This window comes from Lepisosteus platostomus, chromosome 15 (assembly GCF_059453375.1).
Source record: "Lepisosteus platostomus isolate fLepPlt1 chromosome 15, fLepPlt1.hap1, whole genome shotgun sequence".
In the NCBI taxonomy this organism is placed as follows: Eukaryota; Metazoa; Chordata; class Actinopteri; order Semionotiformes; family Lepisosteidae; genus Lepisosteus; species Lepisosteus platostomus.
This window is the reverse complement of record NC_142625.1, coordinates 22,862,799-22,885,709: the sequence shown is the minus strand read 5'-3', so window position 1 is coordinate 22,885,709 and position 22,911 is coordinate 22,862,799. Positions and strand designations below refer to the sequence as shown.

Sequence of the window (22,911 nt, the reverse complement as noted above, 5' to 3'; positions counted from 1 at the left end):
AAAATGTCATAATTTTGAACGATAGCTCCACCTGCAGACAGTAACCGAGAGAGCTGGGAATGAGAAAGGACGAGAGGGGCATGACTACAATGCGCTGGTATTTAAGATGTGCACGCGCGTAGTGAACATGGCGTGTATCCTTACACTCATGCAACGCCACATTTTCAAAGCTCAATGTTTCTTTCTTAAATCTTTTTCAATATAAAAATATGTTGTGGTCCTTGCTATGCTTTGATACTAATGGAAACCTGGAAAGAAGACAGAAACGTGCTTTAGGGCTAAGACGGACCTGTGTTAACATAATGAGAATAATGAAAACAGTAGCTATGTAAAAATATGCGACTAACTGTAGCCAGTCCAACCACAGGACAATAGCTTTCTGGTCAAGGTAATTACAGTGGCTGTGCCATGACGCATCAATTCACAATAAGCGCCTGTTATTTTAATGTGATTACTTATTAAGTAAGACAGCAGGTGCTTTTCAATGGGGTTAATGCAAAATGTACTGTTGATGTATTAAGTCATTATGTACAGTACTCATGGGCTATTCATATGGCTTTCTCTATTCGCCAAGATTGAATCATGAACAGCCACTTACTGAAAAATGTTTCCTGTTTGGTATTTATATGAAAACATAAGATGTTAGTTGTCCCATCCTAATAACTACTTACTGTACATAATCCACTGTCTCATTGAAAACCATTTGATAGCCATTTCTTTATACCACCGCAATACTATTGTACAGTATATACTGTACTGTATGTACATGCATGGGTTTGAGTGGTGTTATTACATTGTGTTTGATTCATCTAGTAAAATGTTTTCATGACACGTTTCCACAATGAAAAAAAAACCTTAGTAAAGTACAGCCAAAAACATACAGTACATACAGTATTAACATAATTTACATCCCCTTTAAGAGACAGATTGTGTTTGTAGTACACTTCCGTCTGTTGGGCTGTTCTCTCGAGGTTTCTGCATACCGTACTGTATATCTGAAACACAAGTTGTGAAATTTAATATAAAGCTTCACTTTACGCTTTTCTCTGCATTACTCTTAATCGTACCGTTTTTTATCGTTTACAACATAGTGTGCATCCAATTTAATTTTTTTAAAAAAGGGGTCTAGCCCGAATGCAGTTAGGGCACGGAGCCCAGCAACTCGATGCTGTAAAGCATATACACCCAAGACAGTCAGTAGCAGTGCGCTAGTAGCTTCTGAGTGCGTGATTGGAGACAAATTGAGTTCGACCTCAGAAGTTTTGATTTCTCCGCATACGGAAACAGAAAAAAGAAGGGAAAAAATACAGCAGGCACTGACACACACACAGAGGTACCAGGGCGCTCAGTCTACCGACTAGATGTCTGTACTCGACTGAAAGCCATGAAGACGCGTTGTATTTTAAGACTAGCGAAGAATAACAGTCTCCCTTAACACACAGTAAAGCTTCCAACGGTACTGCTTGAGCTTAATCAGATCTGGATTGCAGAACAAACGAAGAAGAAGGAGGGTTTCAGCGTTGCCTGCTGGAAAAAAAAAAACATCCGCTTTAAATTGAGCGTTATCTATCAGCAAGCACACTACCACACCTCCCCCCTCACATGTAAAAAAAAAATGTTTCGTTCATCTTAGAGGTCTACAGTAACCTGAACAGGCTTTGAGAATTGCAAACAGAACACTGAGAGGACATTTAAAAAGAAGGGGAAAAAAAAAACAATCTACTGAACCGGAACCTTTGACATTCATCTTGGGAGACAAAAAAAGAGAAAATACCTGATATTGAAGGAGAGGTGGAGTTCGCAATATATACCGGTATGTACCTGAAACTATACTGAATGATTTGCATGGGTCGCAAAGGAACTGGGGTTTAGCTTTCGTGCTGGGGGATTTTTTCTGTTACTTGACAAGTGATTAGTCGTTTTGATTAAATATGTATTGACTGTAATGTTGCCTGTAAAAATCAATTATGAGCCTTTGATATATGCAACGTAATTACTAGGGTGCAAAGTGACCTGACGTCAAATTCTTATGTAACATACTTTCTTAGTAAAAGTGATTGAGGCAAATAATTCATAAAACTGGGTGTATTCAACTGTAATCAAAGAGTCTGCAAACAGGACCCGAGTCTAGAGATAAATGTGACAGGAATGTATCCCTTTTGTTTCCTTTAAAAACAGGTTAGCAGTTCATCATGGATTTCCCAAATGCACCAGGTGGTTTTAGAGACCCCAGTCTAAGCCGATTGCTCAACGACTCTGCTTTTAACATGAACTTCAGTGCTTATAACTACACCTTTGAGGGGGTACTGCCCATTGGCGTGAAGATTACAATTGTTGTACTGTACATGATCGTCTGTGTAGTTGGGCTGGTGGGAAATTGTCTGGTCATGTACGTCATTATCAGGTAAGTAAGACACGTTCTAACGTGCAAATTACTCTCGAACATACAGTAGATGTTTTATTTAAACTTTAAACATTTGCTGCGCGTTGTTGGCCTTAAACGTTTTATAATGTATGTTTTTTAAAGCAAGACATTTTTAAAATTTAAGTTATTTTATTGGCTCTTTTGCTCCCTCTTTTGGAATGTGGGTGGAATGAAAGGCTGTGCTCCTGTATCTCTTTTAAGTTTTAAAAAAGTTTAAAATTCCGCATAATGCCATATTATGAAAGTCCTCGAATACGCAGTGTTGTTTTGATCACATTGACGTGTTCGACTGATTATTTTTTGTTTATCTGTTCCAAGCGAATTAATCAGTCAAAACCAATATCAGCAAAAAGAAATCTGCTTGACTAAGTTGTGATGTGTGTCATTGCATGACGACCTCTAAAAGGTTACTGAAATGCCCCGAAAACAACGATGGAAAACGGCCTTTGATCGCGCTTATAAAACGTATGTATTGAGATCTTAAAGTAAAAAGAAAAGTTTTTAAGGATTTTTCTGATTATTAAACATAAGATTTCCTTGAAAATGTGATTGCTGTGTACACAAAACGTGAAGCAATTGAGCAAAAGTGTTGTTGTAACAACAGTACTGTATGTGTATTTTCACAAGTCCAACCACACTTGGCTATAAAATCATTTTTAAACTTTAAACTTTTTTTAATATGAATAAAAAAACTGCAAATTAAAGCATAATAAGCAGAAAGATAAATTAAACAACAGACAGCTCTTTTTTTCAGTGATTGTTCTGTTCCATATAAAGTATAAAGTATTCTCTGGAGTGGTTTATACTGTATATTGTTGTCTGTCGTTGTGCTTTGGCAGAACTGTAATGTATCAGTCATTATTGCCAATAAAGCCCATTGAATTGTTTGCAACCAAGTGATTATATTTCAGTTACAACTTCAGCTTTATATCTCGTGATCTGAGCAGACTGAGCTCATCAGGCCAAAACATCTTTCTATTTTTCAACTGTTTAAAGCATTTTGTTCAAACTCCAATGCCAATGCAGCTTTTCATGTTCACACTCACTGTTAACAAATCTACGTGGTCCAATAAAATAGTTTAACTTGAACTATGTTAAGTCATGGCAGCATAATTAATTTTCTTGTGCTTCGTTGTTGTTGATATAGGGTACTGAATTGTATTTCCTTAGCTTGCTGGTCATCTTATAAATACAGGCCCAGGCAAAAACAGCAGATCATCTGTTAGATGTCTGTTGTTGCTTGCTCGAGCATACATGAGACAGCTGTGCAGGTGAGCCTTGAATGTGAGTGAATGCCGACTAGATGTTCACAGGTATCTGACAATCTTCCTCGAAACTCACCCAATGTCACTGCTTCTATTCTATTTCTGGTTAATGTTACCAAAGATGCTCCAGGTTGGTTTGAAACTTAAAGTTCACTTATACTTTATTCAATTTCCAAATATCAGTCAATAGCAAATGTTTTGAAGTCATTGAGAAATGCTGAAAACATTGTGTTTTTGATGTGACATCTTTTTGAGAAATTCAGTGTGAAGTATAACCACAATGGCATTTGTTTTTATGGTGGTCATTTTGGTTTTAGAAATATTTTCATAGCAAAATACAAATAGGAAATAGAAATTTCTAACAATCCATAGCTGAACCGCTTAATATACAGCCCCTCTGATCCACTTCTCTGTTGTACTCTAGTGCAACCAGAACCTCAGTTACTATATTGATCCCACTTACTACTTACTAATTGCTGAAGTGAGCAGCTGCTTGCTGCAAAGTTATTCAAAGGACTGGCTTGGATAGACTGCAGGTTGAATAGCTCTGGTGTGTAATGTACCTAATATAGAGAGACGTCCTCTCTATATATTTATCTAGGACATGTATGAAACCCAGTAGAAGCCATAATCAGTGCTATCTGGTATACAAATGTGTCTAGTGCTAAGTCAGATAGCAGCTCTTCATGGGGTTATGCAATTTTACAATTTAAGAGAACAGTCTGTGAAGTATGGAATGCCACTGGCTCAGGACAAACACTAACAGTGGAACACTTACATTTATTGAGTAACAAATGGCATTGTACAGAATTACATCAGTTTAACACTGCTATCATAGTCTTAGAAATGTTCAGTGCCAAAGCATACTCTGACCAATATGTGAGTTCTGATATATAATTGTCAGTACTACAAACACATTTGAATATCTGTTATTAAGGAACAATGAAATGGAGGTGGAACCATTTATCTTTTTTTTAAAAATGATAATACTAACATAAGACAGTAGGAATGTATAAAAGTAAATGTACTAACTCTTATTTTTATGTACAAACACACCCATCCAAAATATTTCTCTTTATTCAGTATGCTGTGTTCGACATCTATTGTTTAAAATTTTGAAACAAAACAACCTTAGGGTATAGGTGTATTAAGGATCCAGATTCAGATTTTTTTTTTCTGCTAATATTTTTTGCTAAGTTAGATATTGTGTGCCTTCAAAACTACCAAATAAATCAGAAGAATGAAGATAACAAAGGGGTATTTTGATGAAAGGTTTAAAATATTAACAATTTTACAAAATGTTACTGTTAAACATGATTGAAGACTCTTAGGCTGGTTGTCACATCTTTTTACTCTATTGCAAAATCTGATTTTGATATTCTGAAACAAACTCTTATAATAAACTTGCAAGTCCAGAAAGGCAAAATAAATATGAACAAGTTACTGTATATTAAGTGTTTTTTTTTGCTTTAGCATAATTTAGGAATTTTGGCTGGATTCTGTTTGAAGACAGAGAGAATGGAGCAAATTGTACTGTACATTAGAGCAGAAAAATTTGAAATTCTTTAGCCTTATGTGTAAAGGCTTATTTGGAATCTGATTCATAGGAAAACAATACCTCTCTGAAGGCTTTCTTGAAGGACAGAAGTGAATGTCAGTATTATCTTCATCTTATAGGTCACATCGGTATTTTGTGTTGTTTAGTCCTCTAGTTGTGATTCAATTCTTAAGATACTTCCAGTATCATTCAAGATGTAATGGTATGGCCTTACTTGTTTTTTCAAAAACGTTCTTTATCCTGAATACATACATGAATGAGTGACTTGTACTGTAGGCTTTTGCATTGCTTCTTGAATATGGATCACCACAAGTGATTGTTGGAAAACATAACAGTAGGTGTGCTACAAAGTAGCACTAGGGTCTAATAAAATAAAAGGGAAATGTTCATTGCTGTTCATTTCCCAAAAGAATGGAGAGGAAGGATTATTTATGGGCATAGCAAGTGTAAGGAAGCTTGGCAGTTGTAAACAGTGCAGCAGCTGTACTTTTTTTACTTTGATGTTTATGCTCCAAAGCTGAATATGAAATGGGGCATGTTTTCATATGAGATGTGAATTTGAGTAATGGGCTATTCAGGAATTGCAAGGTCTGAAGCAATAACTTGTGGGTGATCTTCATGATTGCTATGAAGGCTAAATCTGTTCATTTTCTTACAGCCAGCTAGACTTTGTATGAGTTGAATAATTTTGGTTCTGGTGAAATGGCAGCTGTGTTATTTTAATTCAGGCCTCATTTCTATTTGCATTTCCAGGGTTGCTTACTCTCACAAAACAGCTTTGCTTTCTCAAATTAGGTGATCTCTGTATTTATTGTATTTAATTATATTTACAAACCCTAGAGGCACAAAAGTGAGGGAGAGAGATGAAAAAATGGTTTTATGAAATCGTGCTTACCAAGGTTGGAGAAAGAGTACAAAACAGCAGACATCTCCCTCTTGGCAGGTGGTATCAGCACTGTTTCTTTCTGTATTTAGATTTTGCCAGCTTTTTGCAAAAAATCATCTGCACAACCCTATAAAACAGTTCACTCCACACCCACTCTACAGATGGCCTGAGAGGCAAGCAGATTCCTGGAAACAATGCATATATTACAGTGGCCTCTGGCATGACTTGAAAACTGTAATTGTGATCCATTAAGTTGTCTACCGAAAGATCCATGAATCTTTATAATATATATGTATAAAATCAAAAGTGTAAAACTAAGACTATAAAAGAACTGCTTGTTCAATTATTCAATAAGAAACTAACTGGTTGCCAAGGCAGCAATGTGCTTTGGATGTGAAAAAATTATAATATACCAGCTTTTCACATTTGGTTGTGTCTTTTTTTTATATGCTCTTTGTTACAGTACATTTCTACTTCAGGGGGTATAATTAAATAATTTTAATTTTGGAATACTCAGAATTATTTGACACCTTTCTTAGCCAATATTTCCAGTGTTCTGAAACACCTGAGAGGTCTACAGATGATGTCAGTGGGTGCAACATCATGGATACCTTCATCAGCGCAGGATTACATTGTGATTTAAAGAATCTTCCTGTAAGACTGCCTTTGGGAAGGACATTGTAAAGAGCATACTTTTGGACAACGTGATGACAAACTCAAATATTTTCCCCTGAACAGGAACTCTTTAAGATTTCATTGGATGGAACTATATATAGAAACAGAAGAAACATAGGAACATGCCCAGGGGTAGGCGCACTGCATAATTTGAAATCATGTACAGTATACATAATTCCTTAATACGCACCTCATCTGCTCTCTCATGATGTCTTTGTTTTGCCTTTTTTAGATGATTACACATCTAGCAGGTTTGAGAGGTGGCTGTATAATAGTGGAGCTTAATTAAATTAGTAATTACATGATTTTCTCTGCATGGTATATGGCAGGGGTTGGCTCTGTTACATTGTAAGTCTCTGTTCCACCTAATCCTTAGTAGCTGAAGTGACAATTAAACAATCAGAAATCAGTTTAGTATTGGTTCTGAATGCATCCCTAGGATAAGCATCCTGGACTAGAAAAAGCAAAGGTGCCTACATACAGTATGGTCAATGATACTGTTGAAGATGTTTCTAACTGCAGTCTCCTGTCCTGGTCATTGAAGGCTGATATGTCTATCAGTTTTATTCCAGCTCAGCTCTTAATGGATTAAATTGGCTCAGATTAATCTATTCTTCTTTTTAGATTCACCTGTCTGGTTTGCAAATACCAGATCATACTGGATATGATCTATCATGAAAAAAAGAAGCAGGTGTTCTGTGTCTGAGTATGATCTTAATTGACTAACTCTCCCACAAAATTGTCTATCAGTTTTTCTACCTCATCATTATAGTGTCGCCAGTTCTACTAAGACTAGCTGCTGGTTGCTGAGAATCCAACGATTACATTTTTATTCATACCTGTATTTTAGAAGTTGTACAGTCTTGTCTATTTGGTCAAAACTACAAATGTATTGTTTCTGCTATTATTTATTGCCTTATTCAGGACATGACAAGGTACAGATACTCTTTGGGTTTCTGAGCACATATTCTTCACATGTCAAGTGCTGAGATGTGTTGGACTGGCAGGCTGTCACACAATATTTCCATCAAAGGAAGGCCTTGCTATGAAAATTCTTTCTGCAACATTGCAGAAAGAGAAGCTAGTTTTTGGAGTTTCTTAAGACTTACTTTTTATAGAATATTGTATCAGCAATAATGGCATTTGTCTTAATGTATGAAATCTCCCATGTAAAGAGTAGGGTTTTTCATGAGAAAATTTGATGTGGTATATTTGAAAATTATACAAAATGTATTTTCATGTTTTATTTTTTGTTTTTTTGCATAGGTCACATTTATTTGGTCTGTTAGTTGGTGTTCCCAGGTGCTGTTTCCTAGTGTCTTATCCACTATCTACCTTATCCATCTTACAGTATGTTGGATAGGTATATTGGTACATGTACATAATAGGAACTGTACCCAAATACAAAGACAGATTTTTTTTCTTAATTTCACTATTAAAATCATTTAACCAGTAACCTCTTTGACTGGGACATTGTTTTGGGGGTTAGTTTATTTTTAGATTTTAACATTATGCTTATAAACTGTAACTATGTATCCTCTATTGATTCTGAATCTATCTGTTCCCCGCTACACATTGGGTCAATGAAAAGTAAAGGTTTTTTTTTACTGTAATGAAAGGTCTTTTTCCTTGGATTATGCTATTTTGCTGCACATCAGACATCAGGGATGTCTAATTGTGTATGACTGCTCTATTACACTGGACTGTATGATGATATTGAGTGATGTAAGAGATATACTTTAAATGTTTCTGGCTAGCTGAGATTCGTTTGGGTGACATTTTTGAACACAGTATATGTAGGCAGTACAATCCAGTACTGTACAGTATGTGTGTTCCAGAAGTGCCCGAGCTAGGGTTAGTTTTAGGGTTTCATTAAGAACAAGATATATTCTGATGCATTTGCTGTGCTTTAGGATGCATTTGAAATGCAGGAAAAGTGTTGTTTTGTTATTTCATCGACAGAGAAATTTGGCCAGATTGTTTAGTTTCTTCTAAGCTGCGTGGCTGTCGCCTAAAAATGGTCAAAAATCTAAGTTTGAAAACACACATTCTGCATGTGAAATTCTCTTGTTTCTTGCATTTAATGCCGAATATAATGATACTTTTAGCCATACTGTAGTGGTAATTGTAATGCTATGCTGCAAACGGCACAAGACATGCTCATTTTATATGCCACTTCAGGAGCAGATGAGAAAAAGCACAATACTGGAAATTTAAAACAAATTCAGTGCAGATACATTGAATATACAGTACTAAAAAACATCATTGTACTGTACATGTATTGTGTTTGTATCAGTGTCAAGCCCTTCTTCAATGCTTACATTGAATATTATAAATATTAAAGTTATATGTTCATTTTCACAGATTTATAATTCCTTACAAATTTCAGAAAGAATTACACTATACTGTACATTACAACTACTATCATATTTCTAAAAGCAAACAGAAGCTTCTACCAGTAAATATTGAATGCCTTTTTATGAACTGAATCTTTAGCCAATTCAATTATACAGTATGTTCTAATGGCAGTAATAAGATTTGTATTTGAGGAAATGTTTTTTGTTGTTGCTGTTTTATAATTGATTTGTTATGTTTTGGAGAATTAAAGCTAATGAAAAATATGTTCACAGACAAAGTCATGAGACATTAATTAAAATGTTACTACATTTAATTTGCAAGCCATTTAAACAATAAATAAAAATCATTTTGGTTCCCTTTTATCCATCTTGCTTTGTATGTCTTGAATAAATTCGGATCTCGAACTTTGGCCAGTACATTGCCACCACACAGTGAGATCCTTAAGGGCCCAGTCAATACAATAAAATCTTTACTTCACTATTGTTGTTGAAGTGGTAGTTCCTCAAAGGGTTTATCAATGTGCCTTTTTAAGCCATCACATCGCTCCCTGAGGATCTCTATCAAGCCACAGTGCTGAAGCTAAGTGGGAGGGCCTTGATGCAGATATACAAAGAGTTGCAGGGCTTTAGTCTTGTTTGAGCTAGATACCTCAGGTTAGTGTTCATTGAGATATTTGTGTTTGCATTTACATCTGGGTGGCAACCGTGATCTGGATGAGTGCTAGGAATGGGACCCAGTAGGCAAGAGTCAATCTAAGTGCTTCTGACACTACAGAGAACTGTTGTTGAGATGGGGCATATCAAGAAATGTAGTTTGACTACTGTGAGTCCTCACCTGTGTACGCCATTCACCTGCAGAATGTACCAAGGCTACTGTACTCCTCTGGAAGACGTTCAACAAATGTTGCCTGTTACACATAAAGTGTAAGCAATTATTATTAATTATTATTATTATCTGTGTTTGGTTGTGGGAACATAGAACAAGCTACCCAGCCGTGTTGTTAAATCCTGGCTTCTTTCAAGAAAGAGTCTAATGAGATACTTGTATCAATGAGCTACTAACTACCAAATGGGCTAAATGACCTCCTCCCAGCTATAACCTTTCATAGGAACCTACTGTATGTTTTTACTTTTCATTAGTTTTTTCAATATAATAAGCACAGATGCTTTACAACTATTAAAGGTTGCTGCATTTCTGACCTTTTTGAACAATATCCTGTTTTTGTCCTATATGAAAACTGCTCGTTAAACAAAATTCAGCACTTTGGACAGTTCAAACCATTTTTTTTTCTGCAGTGTGGTAAAATCCTCTTGAGTCCTGAATATTTTTTGTAAGAGATAATGAAGGAGTGTCAGTCTGTCAATAAGTACCAGGCACTTCCAGTTAATCAGAAACTCAATCTGATTGCCCTGAACTGCAATTGTGTTGAACAGTAGACACAATCCCCTGGGCAGCTGATCATAGCCATGTGCTCTGCCTTCTATTTGTGCAGTCTTATACAGTATGTAAGTATCTCATTCATTCTTGTCTATAACCTCTTTGAACAAGGTTATTCACATTTATTAATTACAATACTAATATCATGAAAATTAAGTTAAAATATATGCATATAATAAATAGGATACAGCAGACCATTATTTTATATTCACTTGGCAGCACAATACATGTTTTCAAAACCCCAATTTGAAGTTAGTTAGTATGCACGTAGGCATTTGCAGACTATACTGTATGTATAGCAAGAGTAGACTAATTGTTAGCTTTTACTAATAAGAATTAATAGAAACATGTATAAATAAATGAATGAGTTAGTTAGTTAGAGTCTTAGTTAAACCATCAAGCACCTTAAACCTTTGCTGCCTGTAAGTGATGTTAGTGGACCAGAAGGGTGTTCTCTCCCTCTGAACTCCCTCTGAGAAGCTACCCTTCAGATGAGACATTAAATTGAGGTACTGCCATCCTGGTCATTAAACATCACATCCCATGACACTTAATAAAAATAGAGGTATGAACCTCCTCAGGCTTTGAATTGTCCAACTCATTGCACAGATGGGAACTGCACTCCAGTGGTGGTTGAAGTGGGTACCCTCCTGTACTGTATGTAAATGGCTTTGGGATAGAAATGCTATAAATTGTAGCTTTGTAATTATTTAATTGTATAATAATGTTAATTTTTTAACTAATTATTTTTTAGATCCAGGATGTAGTTTTCCTGTGATCAGTACAGTCAAAACTTCTATATTAATATGCAGCTGCAGAGCACAGCTGTGGTTTCTGATAGGACTAGATGATGTCTTGAGACAGATCTCGTGTTTCCTGCTGACATGCAATAGACTTTGCATGTAGTATCTTCATGCATAGATATATTTTTTACATTATTAAGCCATTGCTTTCAAAAGCTTGTTGTGTATTTTGTTCCCGTATTATGTTCCCTGAGAGAGCTACATTCACTTATCTTAGAATAAGTGAGTGGGAATCTTGTATCCCACTCACATTTCACTAAGTGGCCCTTAGTTCAGAACTGCTGCTTTACAAACATAAATCAAGTTCAGTGCTATTTTTTCATGGATTTAATTTGAAATACTCTTGATGGTTTACAAAAGTAGTAGGATCATTTACAGATAAAAGAAGAGCTAATGACAGTACTCATTTTGTGTAACAGCTCCTGCCCTTCAATTTTAGATTGTACTTTATACATCTGATTCCCACTGCTGATTATATTTACAAGTCTCAAATGTCTAGCATGTTTTATGTATGTTTTTTTTCCAAACATACATAAAACATGCTAGTTTGCTTCTTCCAATTCAGAGTTCAGGGGAGTCAGTCCCTTTCCTGGCAAGCAATGGGTGCACCTCATATTTTAGCCTAAAGGACAAACAAAAGTCTTGCACTTTGACAGTATCTCTTCAAATGAAAGCAGGGACATATGAATTTGAAGCATTTCCCTACTTAACCTTTAGCAGCCTGTAGTAACGGTAATTGGAAAGTTTGCTGTCTTAATAAAAGAGAGTGCTCACTTTGTTTGGAAGTGCAAACATGCACTTTCCATTGGCTGCTTAATGTTATTGTCAAGAAAAGCTCTCCAGGTTGTAACACATGACTTTAGTCTATTACAATCATTAATAAGAAAACAATTGTAAAGTAATGGTTTGTAGGGAATTTAGGAATTGGGATGCCATTCATCACGCTGGCTGTGGTCAGATTGACATATTATCTAGCAGTCTGTATACTTTCCTTGAAACTCAAAAACCTACATACCATTTCCAAAGTCATTAAATGCAGATCATGCCAATTTTGGCAAGACATTTTGTTTTGCAATATGAATGGTGCTGTTTCTCAGTGCAGAGCCAATTGGCTTATAGTTACATTCTTAATTGTAATTATTCTGCAAAGTTTCCACTAAAGACACAACAGTTTATTACAAAACAATAATCCAGTCCCACAGATCTTTTTAGTTGTATAATTGATTTTTTATAAGGCCAAATGTCACATTCATTCAGTAAGTTATATTGGTTGCTTACGCATGACAGTGTAGACATTGCAATTATTTCTACATCATACATGAAAATGGCTTGAGAAGCTTTGTAATTTCATGAAAATGTCAATGATGCTGTCAAGACTTGTACAATTTCATTTTAGGGAAGCATATCCATTAACTCCAGCCTTTTCTGTTTTGTTTTTCAGATTGAATAAATGCTATCAAGAAAGCTCTTTTTTACTTATACAGTATATATTTATTTAAAATGGAGGAAAAAAAATCTAAAACATATCCTCCATAATGCAATATAAAATATAAGAGGCAGTGAGCTGAGATGCAGTTCCAAACACATACCATATTGTGAACAGCTGGCTCATATATTTCTGGAATATTAAAAAAATACAGCACCTTGCTGCACACAGAATGCCGTACTGACAGACTCCCGCACCCTCATGTCAACATTGAGTGCACTTCTGTAACTGCAGTAATGCTGAAACAAGCTATGCAAATATAAAAATGGAGTGGAGACTTTGAACAGGTCCTGTTGTTTATTATTAAGCCGACTGAGTAGCAAGATCAGTAGGCAACAAGTTCAGTGCACCAAGTAGCAAATAAGAAGAGCTCAGCATGGTTCAGGGAATTTAAGTAGCACCCTGTTGTGAATGTCGTTGTGCAGACTGTAGGGATTGTGGGAGAGACTGCACTGTAGTGATGAGCCATAAAGATGACGTCAAACAAGAGCTACATACAGAGCTACAGAGCACCACAAAGAAAGATGGATGGGTGAATGGATCAATGGATGCATGAACTGCTTTGATCACAATGTTTTTTTTTTGGTCAGATGTTAGGCTTTTTTTAGCTACTGTATGTAAAATGTGCATGAAAGTGTATTTAATCTCAGACATCATTACAGTGTAGCAATGCCTTCAGATGTGATATTTCATCTTGCTCTAAAAAAACATTTAGAAGAACAATTTCGAACCAGAGAACCAGCTGTTGAGACTCATAGACTATCATTCAAACAGCCCACAGTATAATTTATTGGATTATTTCTATTATGTGAATGTCAAGGTTTTCATTGAAATTGAAATTAGCACAGACCTTCACATTACTTCTGTTCATTTGTGTTTGAAATAATAATGTTAACAATTACGCCCTGTTGTTCTGCTTTAAAAACCCATATGGTGTTTTGACTCAAAACAAAGCTTGCATCACAATCTTTGTTTAAAAACATTTAACAAGTGTCAAATTTTTATACCTAAATATACAATTTAACATTTCTTTAAAGTTCTCTTAAAAAGTGTACCTGTTACCATATAAAAAGACAAAACTGACATCCCCATCAGATCATGATTCAAATTGAAATGAACACTATTTACATGTCTCCTCTTTCAAAAGACCCCTGGATATTATATCAATTTCAGATGTGTGATCCTAACCTTTATTAGCAAGTCACAAAGATGAACAACCAAAAGACAATAGGTGCTTTGAAATAATTAGTCCATGACTAGAATTTCATCACATTTTTGCTTATATTAAAATAAATATACTATATTTATACCTTTTAAACTTTGTGCAGTGGATTCTGAATGATAAAGTGCTCTGGAGGAGGCCTACAGTTTCTCTACTTCCTTTTACCAGGAAATGTTAGTTTTGTAACATTTTACCTATCCCAGTGGTCGAAGCTGAAGTAGCTATGTATTATAAACACTATGAAAATTTGGTGAACTTCTATGTGCAGCAAAGATGTGCTTGAGTGGTCAAGCTGCAAAAGGGAATTTTAAGCAGTTACCCTAACCTATGTTATTATCTGTGGCTCATACTGTTCGGTTAATGTAAAAGTATATTCTGACTAAGAAAGACATAGAAAAACCAATATAAACTTTTGGTGTAACATATTAAATAAACATAGAAGACCCAAAGAAGACTCCAACAGCCGAAACATGGTGTTTCTTTTCATCTCTTTTCAGCATGAAATAAACCTTTACTTGTTCCTTTGCAGCCTAGGCATGCTGATGCAGCTTCCTACTGTACGTGGAATACAATACGCCATTTTTAAAAATATGTGTTCATGACTGTATGGCTTATACAGTATACTGTATGGCTTATTAGTGACAGTTCTATAAGTCAGCCAGGCTGAAAGGCATCAATTTATTTACTGATGTTTTCTGTTCTGATAATGTAATGGTTGACAGTTACTATTATATGAGTGAACTATTTAATATTGCTAAATGTTAAACACCAGGTCGAGGAGTGACCAGCTTGTCACAGTATTGTTTCCGTGTGTTTACCAGAAGCAAACAAGCATAATTTGTGAACAAGAATATTTGTCATCACTAATACCAAAAAATGAAGCCAATGGTGACCAGATATCTTACCTTTTTAGCTTCATACATATGCTAAACATTCTAAATTGAGTGTAGGAGAACATTACATATTTCTAAGGCTACAATGATTACAGCAAATTATAGTACAGGTCTTTATTGGAAGCATTTTTAAATACAGTATTCTACAAGGCACATTTAGCTCATACTAGCAATCACTTCAGTCAACTCTTGTAAGACAGCTAATTAGCCATTTTAATTTATTCATTATGTAATTCATCAACAGCAAAAACAGAATTTTAATACATAATTACATTCAAATTATTCTTCCAGCAGCAATATGTTCAGCTCATTCCCAAAAGAAGTTATTATTTACTAGGTTTTCTAAGCATACAAAAGCTTATAAATACTCCTTTAAGTATTAAATTTGGTGTTTTGGTGTAGCTCAAATATATACAATAAAGCATACACCCTAAAATATTGGAAGCATTGCTTTTAATTTCACATCTGTCTTTTTTATCCTGTACTGTTTTAGACAATATTGTAATGTACAATGGTGTCCTACATATGAAACAAAAGCAATGTTTTCTTCCAAAGATTAAATATATAGTATATGAATGGGTAGAGTAGAGGAGTTTATTGCCATATGTACATGTACATTGAATTCTTACAGTATTTGTGTTGTTCTCTTAGGACATGCACTGTACAGCTGACGACATACTGTAGACAGCATCACACAATGTAGGCAGTACATTACAAAACAGTACATAATAAATAATAAATAAATAAATAAATGAGACAGTGGAACTTGGCATTTGAAAACATTTTTACTTTTCTATTGACCTCAATCACACTATAATATATAGTATGAATTAAAATCATAATTAGCCACCTATTGTTCCTTCAATATGTTTTTAAAACTCAATACATCAATTTACTCAGTGATGTACTGTATCATCTTGGAAATTTGGTGGATTGCTAATGACCTAGCTCACAACATGGCTTAATTTAGAATTCCTTTACGTAAAATATAATCATATCAGGATCCTGAAGCTATTATAAACAATATCTGATTTGGCTATTTCTGTCTGAAAAGGAAATATCCAGTTTGATCCATTGTAATGAATTAATATTAGTGTGTTTGCTCATGTTTTTTCAGTAGGATTTAGTCCATGAAAGACTTACAAAATCAAAATATATACAGTAGTAATATTCAATATTGTTTTCTTCTTTGATTCTGTGTTGTGTACAGTATATCACTCTAAGAGATAATCACTCAAACAAGTAGCACTGTACTTGTTCCCAGCAATACACACATTGGAAGATAATGCTCATGTGGAAGACAAAATCTTTTTGTAGGAAAAACGAAATTGAGAGCAGATAAATTCAAAGCATGCAAATGTGAATTAAGATTTACACTCAGGTACTGTACCTTCTTTTGTTTATAGCCTAAAGAAAGTCAGATGAATTCTGACAACAAGGGGACATGTTTTTAACGTTCTGATGAAACAATATGACTGTTTTTAGAGGTTTTGGTTCAGTTCCCCTTTGTAGCTCTGAGTCACACAATTTCACATTCCAGATCTAAATCCATTCCAGCTGAAAGACAGGGATTTGAAAAGTCAACACAGGACACAGTAGTTCTAATCAAATCTGACCTTTGGCTCCAGGGAATGAAAGCAGAGCTGCATTGTCCCATTAATCTCATTTCACATCAATCTAAGAAGCTTTGGTATATGAATAGCATATATAATAGGACAAATATAATGGGGAAATATATAATAAAATATAATAGTATATAATAGGGCAAATATGGCTCACAATATGGCTGTGTATTCTGTGGGTAACAAAGGCCTATCTCATTCTCTTTTTCAGGGAGTCAAATTCTAATGAACTTTTTCATTTTACTGTTTGCAGGTACACAAAGATGAAGACCGCGACCAACATATACATCTTTAACCTAGCCCTTGCCGATTCTCTGGTTCTCATCACATTACCTTTCCAAGGCACAGATGTTTTCCTGGGCTTCTGGCCATTTGGAAATGTGCTCTGCAAGATAGCTATCTCAATCGATTACTATAACATGTTCACCAGCACCTTCACCCTCACCATGATGAGTGTTGACCGTTACATTGCAGTCTGTCACCCTGTGAAAGCTCTTGACATGAGGACACCCCATAAAGCCAAAGTCATAAATATCTGCATCTGGGCCCTGGCCTCCGCAATTGGTATACCAGCCATGGTGATGGGTGCTGCAGAGGTTCAGCTCATTGGTATGTAATGACAGAAATGTCTTCTTTCTAAGTTAGTGCATTGAAAAAGCTGTTGTACTGTAAGTGAAAGATTATTACTTTAGCATGGTTTCCATTGCTATCCAAGTGATCAGGTTGAATATACCTTTAAAATTTTACACACAGCCCTTTTATAACATGCACATCTTGACAGTCATAACAAGTAGAATGAAATGCTGAAACCCCAGGATATTTTTTAAGTTGATGACTTAGGATCTTCAACAACACCTCTCAAATACTGTATATTACAGAGATCACACATGCTGTGTACAGGACATTTTAATTTGCTGGAGGAACAAATTCAATTTTTGCTGGTTGTGTTAGAATTTTAGAATATTTATATGATAATGTACAAGCTCCAAGACATTTCTTTGGTGCATTTCTTAAAAACAGAAAAAAGTAAAAAATCTTGATCTACAATATAAGCCATTGTAATCACAAATGTTTGACTTGACAAGGAAATTAATTTGATCAGGTGGCCCTTATTTTTACCGTATCTATTACAAATTAAATTCACACGTGAGTCCTAATTTATTGTGAACTTCACTGTTTTGTTTGATTTCACTGTGACATAAATCTGGTCACAGTGGATATGATATTGCATTATATAAAATATTTAATTCAGTGCATAAGGCTAAAATAATTCAACTGTGTCAGACATTTACCTCAATGTATTAAGTTAAGCAGTGGACCAGAAGAAAATATGTGTTAGATATTTCATATTCAGAAAGAGAAAAGAGACCAGTCTGAAAATGACTGGAAAAATGATTAAAACCTAAAAAGCTCTTAAAACTGCAAAGACAGACATGTAAAATTAATATTAACTTAAACACGATTGACAAGGCAAACCCCCAGAAAGAAAAATGTTTTTGTTGTGAACAACATACTGTACAATATCACCTGTCCAGGGTGCAGTCAAGTCTTTTTCTGTTGAAGATGACTTAATGGTGGAATTTATTAAATAATGACTTTTTGTTAATACCGGTTCAATGAACTGGACATAAAATACTTATAAAGAATTAATATAATTTGTGACCGATTGCAGTCATTCATTAGAAATATTGGACTAAAATCTTTAAGCCTCAGTCTGTCAGTAGTGTTTTCCAGAAAAAAACTAGTTCTTTATCCATTTTTAATTAATGACACCTTAAGCTCTTTATTTCTTTTCTTGGAAAACAAATTAAAGTTAAAAGATTGAAATTAAGTTATGTTAATACATAAAAGTACAATTTTCAAAATATGAGATGTTTGCATGTGATTATATCATTTGTCTTCACACTTACTGACTGGCATCTACTGTACCTCGTGTCTTTTTTCATGAAAATTAATTTTAAGGAAAGAATGTCAAGATATTTGCTGCTGGTGTATTGTTGCAGTGTCAAATAATGTGTTCATTAGTTACTTGAGGCGTTAAAACATTTTCTTTTAACTTTTTTATTTTCTTCTTAACTTTAATTTACCTCTAGGCAGGACTCTCATACTGTATGTAGAGGAATCCTCACTGAATTGAAAGCTGAAATTTCTGTTGTACATATTTAAGTTATTATGATTTACTGTACATTGCCAGCTGTAATGTAGATCTTTTTCATAAGTGACAGAATAAAACTAAAAAACAGTTTATAATCCAGACCTTAATTTCTTTTCTGTTCTTTTATTCAGCCACTGAGTCATGCTAACCGTTGTGTATAATGGAAAATCATATTGCACTCCTTATATTATTATTATTGCCTTGGGTGTATCATTCATATTGCATATTGCCAACTAATTCTTAGATGAATGTTTGCCTCTTGAACCTGCATACCAACATCTTAGACTTGTCTTGCATTGATAACACAAAGAACTACTGTATAGGCAGGAAAGAAACATTCTTTTTACAGGTGTAGTAAATTAACTACCATTCAAGCTGACATTAATAATGGCTTGACATAGCTTAACCTGTGCCTTAAAGAGAGAAAATTACATGAACTTTGTGTAAACAATACAATATGATGGATGTATCAAACTGTAATGTGGTTTTACAGTCAAAACTGTCAGGAGACCTGCCTTTTAGTGTAATGGATTTCACAAGTGCTGCATGGCTCTGTAGCTAAGGATCTGCGCCTGTGGCTGGAAGGTTACCAGTTCATATCCCAAAGCCGGCAGAGGAGTCCTACTCTGTTGGGCCCCTGAGCTAGGCCCTTAACCCCAACTGCTCCTTGGGTGCTGTATAAATGGCTGACCCTGCGCTCTGAACCCAAGCTTCTCTCTACCTGCCTGTGTGTCTCATAGACAAATTCCTAATACAAGAAATTGTATATGGCCAATAAAGTGATCTTATCTTAAGGCAAGTGAATCAGGAGAGGCACCACAAAGGACACAGTAGCAATGATAAAAGTTTAAACTTTTTGCTCTAGGAATTAAGCTGGATTAATTGTAATTTTTGAGTGATTTATAGTATAGAACATTTGTTTTCCAGCCTTTTATGAAGATTTCATGGGGAGCTAGGCTTTTTGAATTGACCTCATTGTGATTTTCTTTTTGTTTTATTGGTTTCTTGTTTCCCGCAGGCATTGAGTGTATTATTGTCCTGCCTCATCCGGACAGCTACTGGGAACCTGTGTTCGGTACATGTGTCTTTCTCTTCTCCTTTGTCATTCCCGTGGCCATCATCACGATCTGCTACAGCCTGATGGTGAAGCGCTTGAGGAACGTGCGGGTGCTCTCTGGCTCCAAGGAGAAGGACCGGAATCTGCGCCGGATCACACGGATGGTCCTCATCGTGGTGGCCGTGTTTGTTGTCTGCTGGACCCCTGTCCAGATCATGGTGCTGGTCCAGTCTCTTGGCTTCATTCTGGACAACGAGGTCACTGTGGCCGTCATGCATTTCTGCATCGCCCTGGGCTACGTCAACAGCAGCCTGAATCCCGTCCTCTATGCTTTCTTGGATGAAAACTTCAAGCGGTGCTTCAGGGAGTTCTGCTACCCTTCCACTTTCCGCATGGAGCTACAGCAGTCCAGCAGGATGAGGAGCATCGCCAAAGAGGTGGCCTACAATTGCAAGAATGCAGATGGGACTAGTAATCCAGCATGACTAGGCGTGGAGCTGCCACTAGTCAGCATGCCCCAACCAAAGCCTGGCAATTCGAACGCTGAGCTTACCCAAATAACAGCCCTTTAGCATTCCTGTGTATTATACCACACTGAACACAAACACCATTGGGATAAAGGGGCTTTTTTGTAGTGGACAGAGATTTCACAGCTCTGATTTTAAAACAAAAATTAGAAGATGTATTTCATGGCCTTAATTATTCTGTTGTCTGTTAAATGAAGCCGGACCAGGGTGTTAAATTTGTCAATTGGTGCTTTTTGTTTCTAATGCCTAAAGAAATGTCATATTGTGAAAAGGACAATGAAACTTGGAGAATTTTATAGTTGTGCATTGGTGAAAAAAAGTGAGCGCTTCTGTTTTTGTTTTTCTTTTATGTCCTGTGAAGAAACAACAGAAAAAAAATCTGTTTTCAATGTGTGTATGGTAGCATTATTGGACAAGTTCTTGGAAAATATGGAACAATGTATGTGGCATAAAAACAAATGTGTGGTTCTATAGATGTACATAATTCTAGTCCCTGCATTTTAAAACACTATATCTACAATGTGCCTCTACATATTGCTGATTTGTTTTAATATCTGTTAGCAAAGAATATTGCATGTCATTTTACATTTTTGTAAACCTGATTGTTGTAATGTTGAACAGGAACAATGGGAAGGAAATTAATGGATGAATGGTTTGTTCATATACTGTACTCCCATTTGATATGCCAAAAGCTGCAAAAGTGTCCATATATCTAAGATTGCATTTATTTCTTGTATGACTGATGACTTTATTATTAACTTAATAATTGACCGATTACATATCAGGCTTACAGAAAGTTTAGCATTAATTCTAAGCATATCTATTTTTTTCTGCACATTAATTAAACAGCAGTCATTAAAATTATAAGTTGTAATCTTGCTTCTTTCCAATGATTCTCAATGTTTTTGTGTGCCTGTTACAGTATACTGTGATTTTTGCACTTTATAGACTTGCCTCTTTTCAGCTCTGATCTTTAAATGCTCAGTGTTTGAAAAGCTTGTTAAATTGTTCATTTAAACCTATTACGTATTCAATACAGAATGTGTATCCCACATCCCACTGGCTGAAAATAAATAGTACCTCCATGATGGGCTGAGATTCCAGCAGATTAATTTGTCTGCATTGAAAAAAGAATGTGAGCATCCAAATCAATAACCAATTTCAGAGGCAAGATTATGTAAGTCCACTGTGAAATATAGTTAGGGAAATGGGGTTAACACCACTACTCATACTTACAGTGCTATGGGCTCTTTAATGACCAGATATTCAGGACCTCAGAGTTTAACATGCTATTCAAAGGAGAATGCCTCTTATAGCACAATGTCAATACTGACCATATCCAACCTGTAAACTGCCAAGATCAGACTATTATATGTTACAGAACACACATTTTTTGATAAGTAAAGGTGATTGAAGACTGTTGTATTTTAAAAGTTATTTTATATAGTACAATAATCAGTTTGATTATCATATTAAAGAAAACATAAGATATTGGATTCTGTAATTCTGTTTTATTTCTGCCAGCCTTGTATGGAAGCACTGAATAGTACTAGCAAGACAGGATATGAAAAGCCCTTGAGCTTAAAATCAAATTAAATAAAATAAGCATTCTGCGTGTGAGGCTCTAATTTAATTAAAACCTATGCTGCCTTGCAAAAAGTTAAGTCCTTTCTGTGTAAATTAAAATTTAAAATTGATCCATCTTTTTCCTGATCCCACCACTGAAGCCAAAAGGCTATCGGCAGTCATTGATCTACAGCTCTCAGTGAGAGCCCAATAAAATACCACTTCCACCACTGAGAACTTTGACGTCTACACTCTTCACCTTTTCTTATTGGTATCATTTTGTTGATGTTGCTATCATTTTTATGGAAAAGCTATACGGTAGTTTAACATTAATCAATCTGTTGACTTTTACAGCACAAAGATATTGATTCTTTGGTCATGGACAATTAGTTTACGCCCTTATTTATATTTCCTAAACACTGTGTTTGCACCAGCCTATCGAAGAAGCATCTCTTCTTTCAGTCCATTCACAGGCATGCTGTATTCAGTGCTGTGCATTGAGGTTGAAACACTTGCCTTATTTAAAACTAAAAACAGAATATATCTGGGAGCTCACAGAAATAATGTAAGACAACAGAGCACATCTTAGACTGCTAAGTGAGTTCAGTTAAACCTGATAGCTGCATAAAGTTCATTTTCGGTTTCTTAAATAAAATGATAGAAACAGCTTGTAACTATTGTCTTATTGTTTCAACATCTATAAGTGTGCCATTCGTGCCTGCACTGCAAATGTTCCCTTCTCCAATTATAGAGCCAATAGCCTTAAATGGCGCTTTATAATCTGGGCAAATCTCTTTTTCATAGTATCTGTAAGAATAAGCAAGTTTCACTTGTGGGAATGCATTCTGCCAGACCTCCTTTGTGTCTTAAGGGTTGTTTGAGGTAGGAACACTCAATACGATGAACTCTGGTTACAGTAGATAGATGCAAATACAGACTGCAAATGGGCAGGGTGTGATATTTACTACAGTATATA

General features: G+C 35.4%; 1 protein-coding gene across 1 annotated transcript; it reads left to right on the top strand.

The window, feature by feature from the left end:
• Positions 1-990: 990 nt before the first annotated feature.
• On the top strand, positions 991-21,860 carry oprl1 (opiate receptor-like 1). Its single transcript, XM_088608085.1, has 4 exons — positions 991-1,813; positions 2,179-2,404; positions 16,884-17,239; positions 19,804-21,860. The coding sequence occupies exons 2-4, from the start codon at positions 2,193-2,195 to the stop codon at positions 20,325-20,327; spliced, it is 1,092 nt and encodes a 363-aa protein (XP_088464211.1). The 5' UTR covers positions 991-1,813; positions 2,179-2,192; the 3' UTR covers positions 20,328-21,860.
• Positions 21,861-22,911: the final 1,051 nt, after the last annotated feature.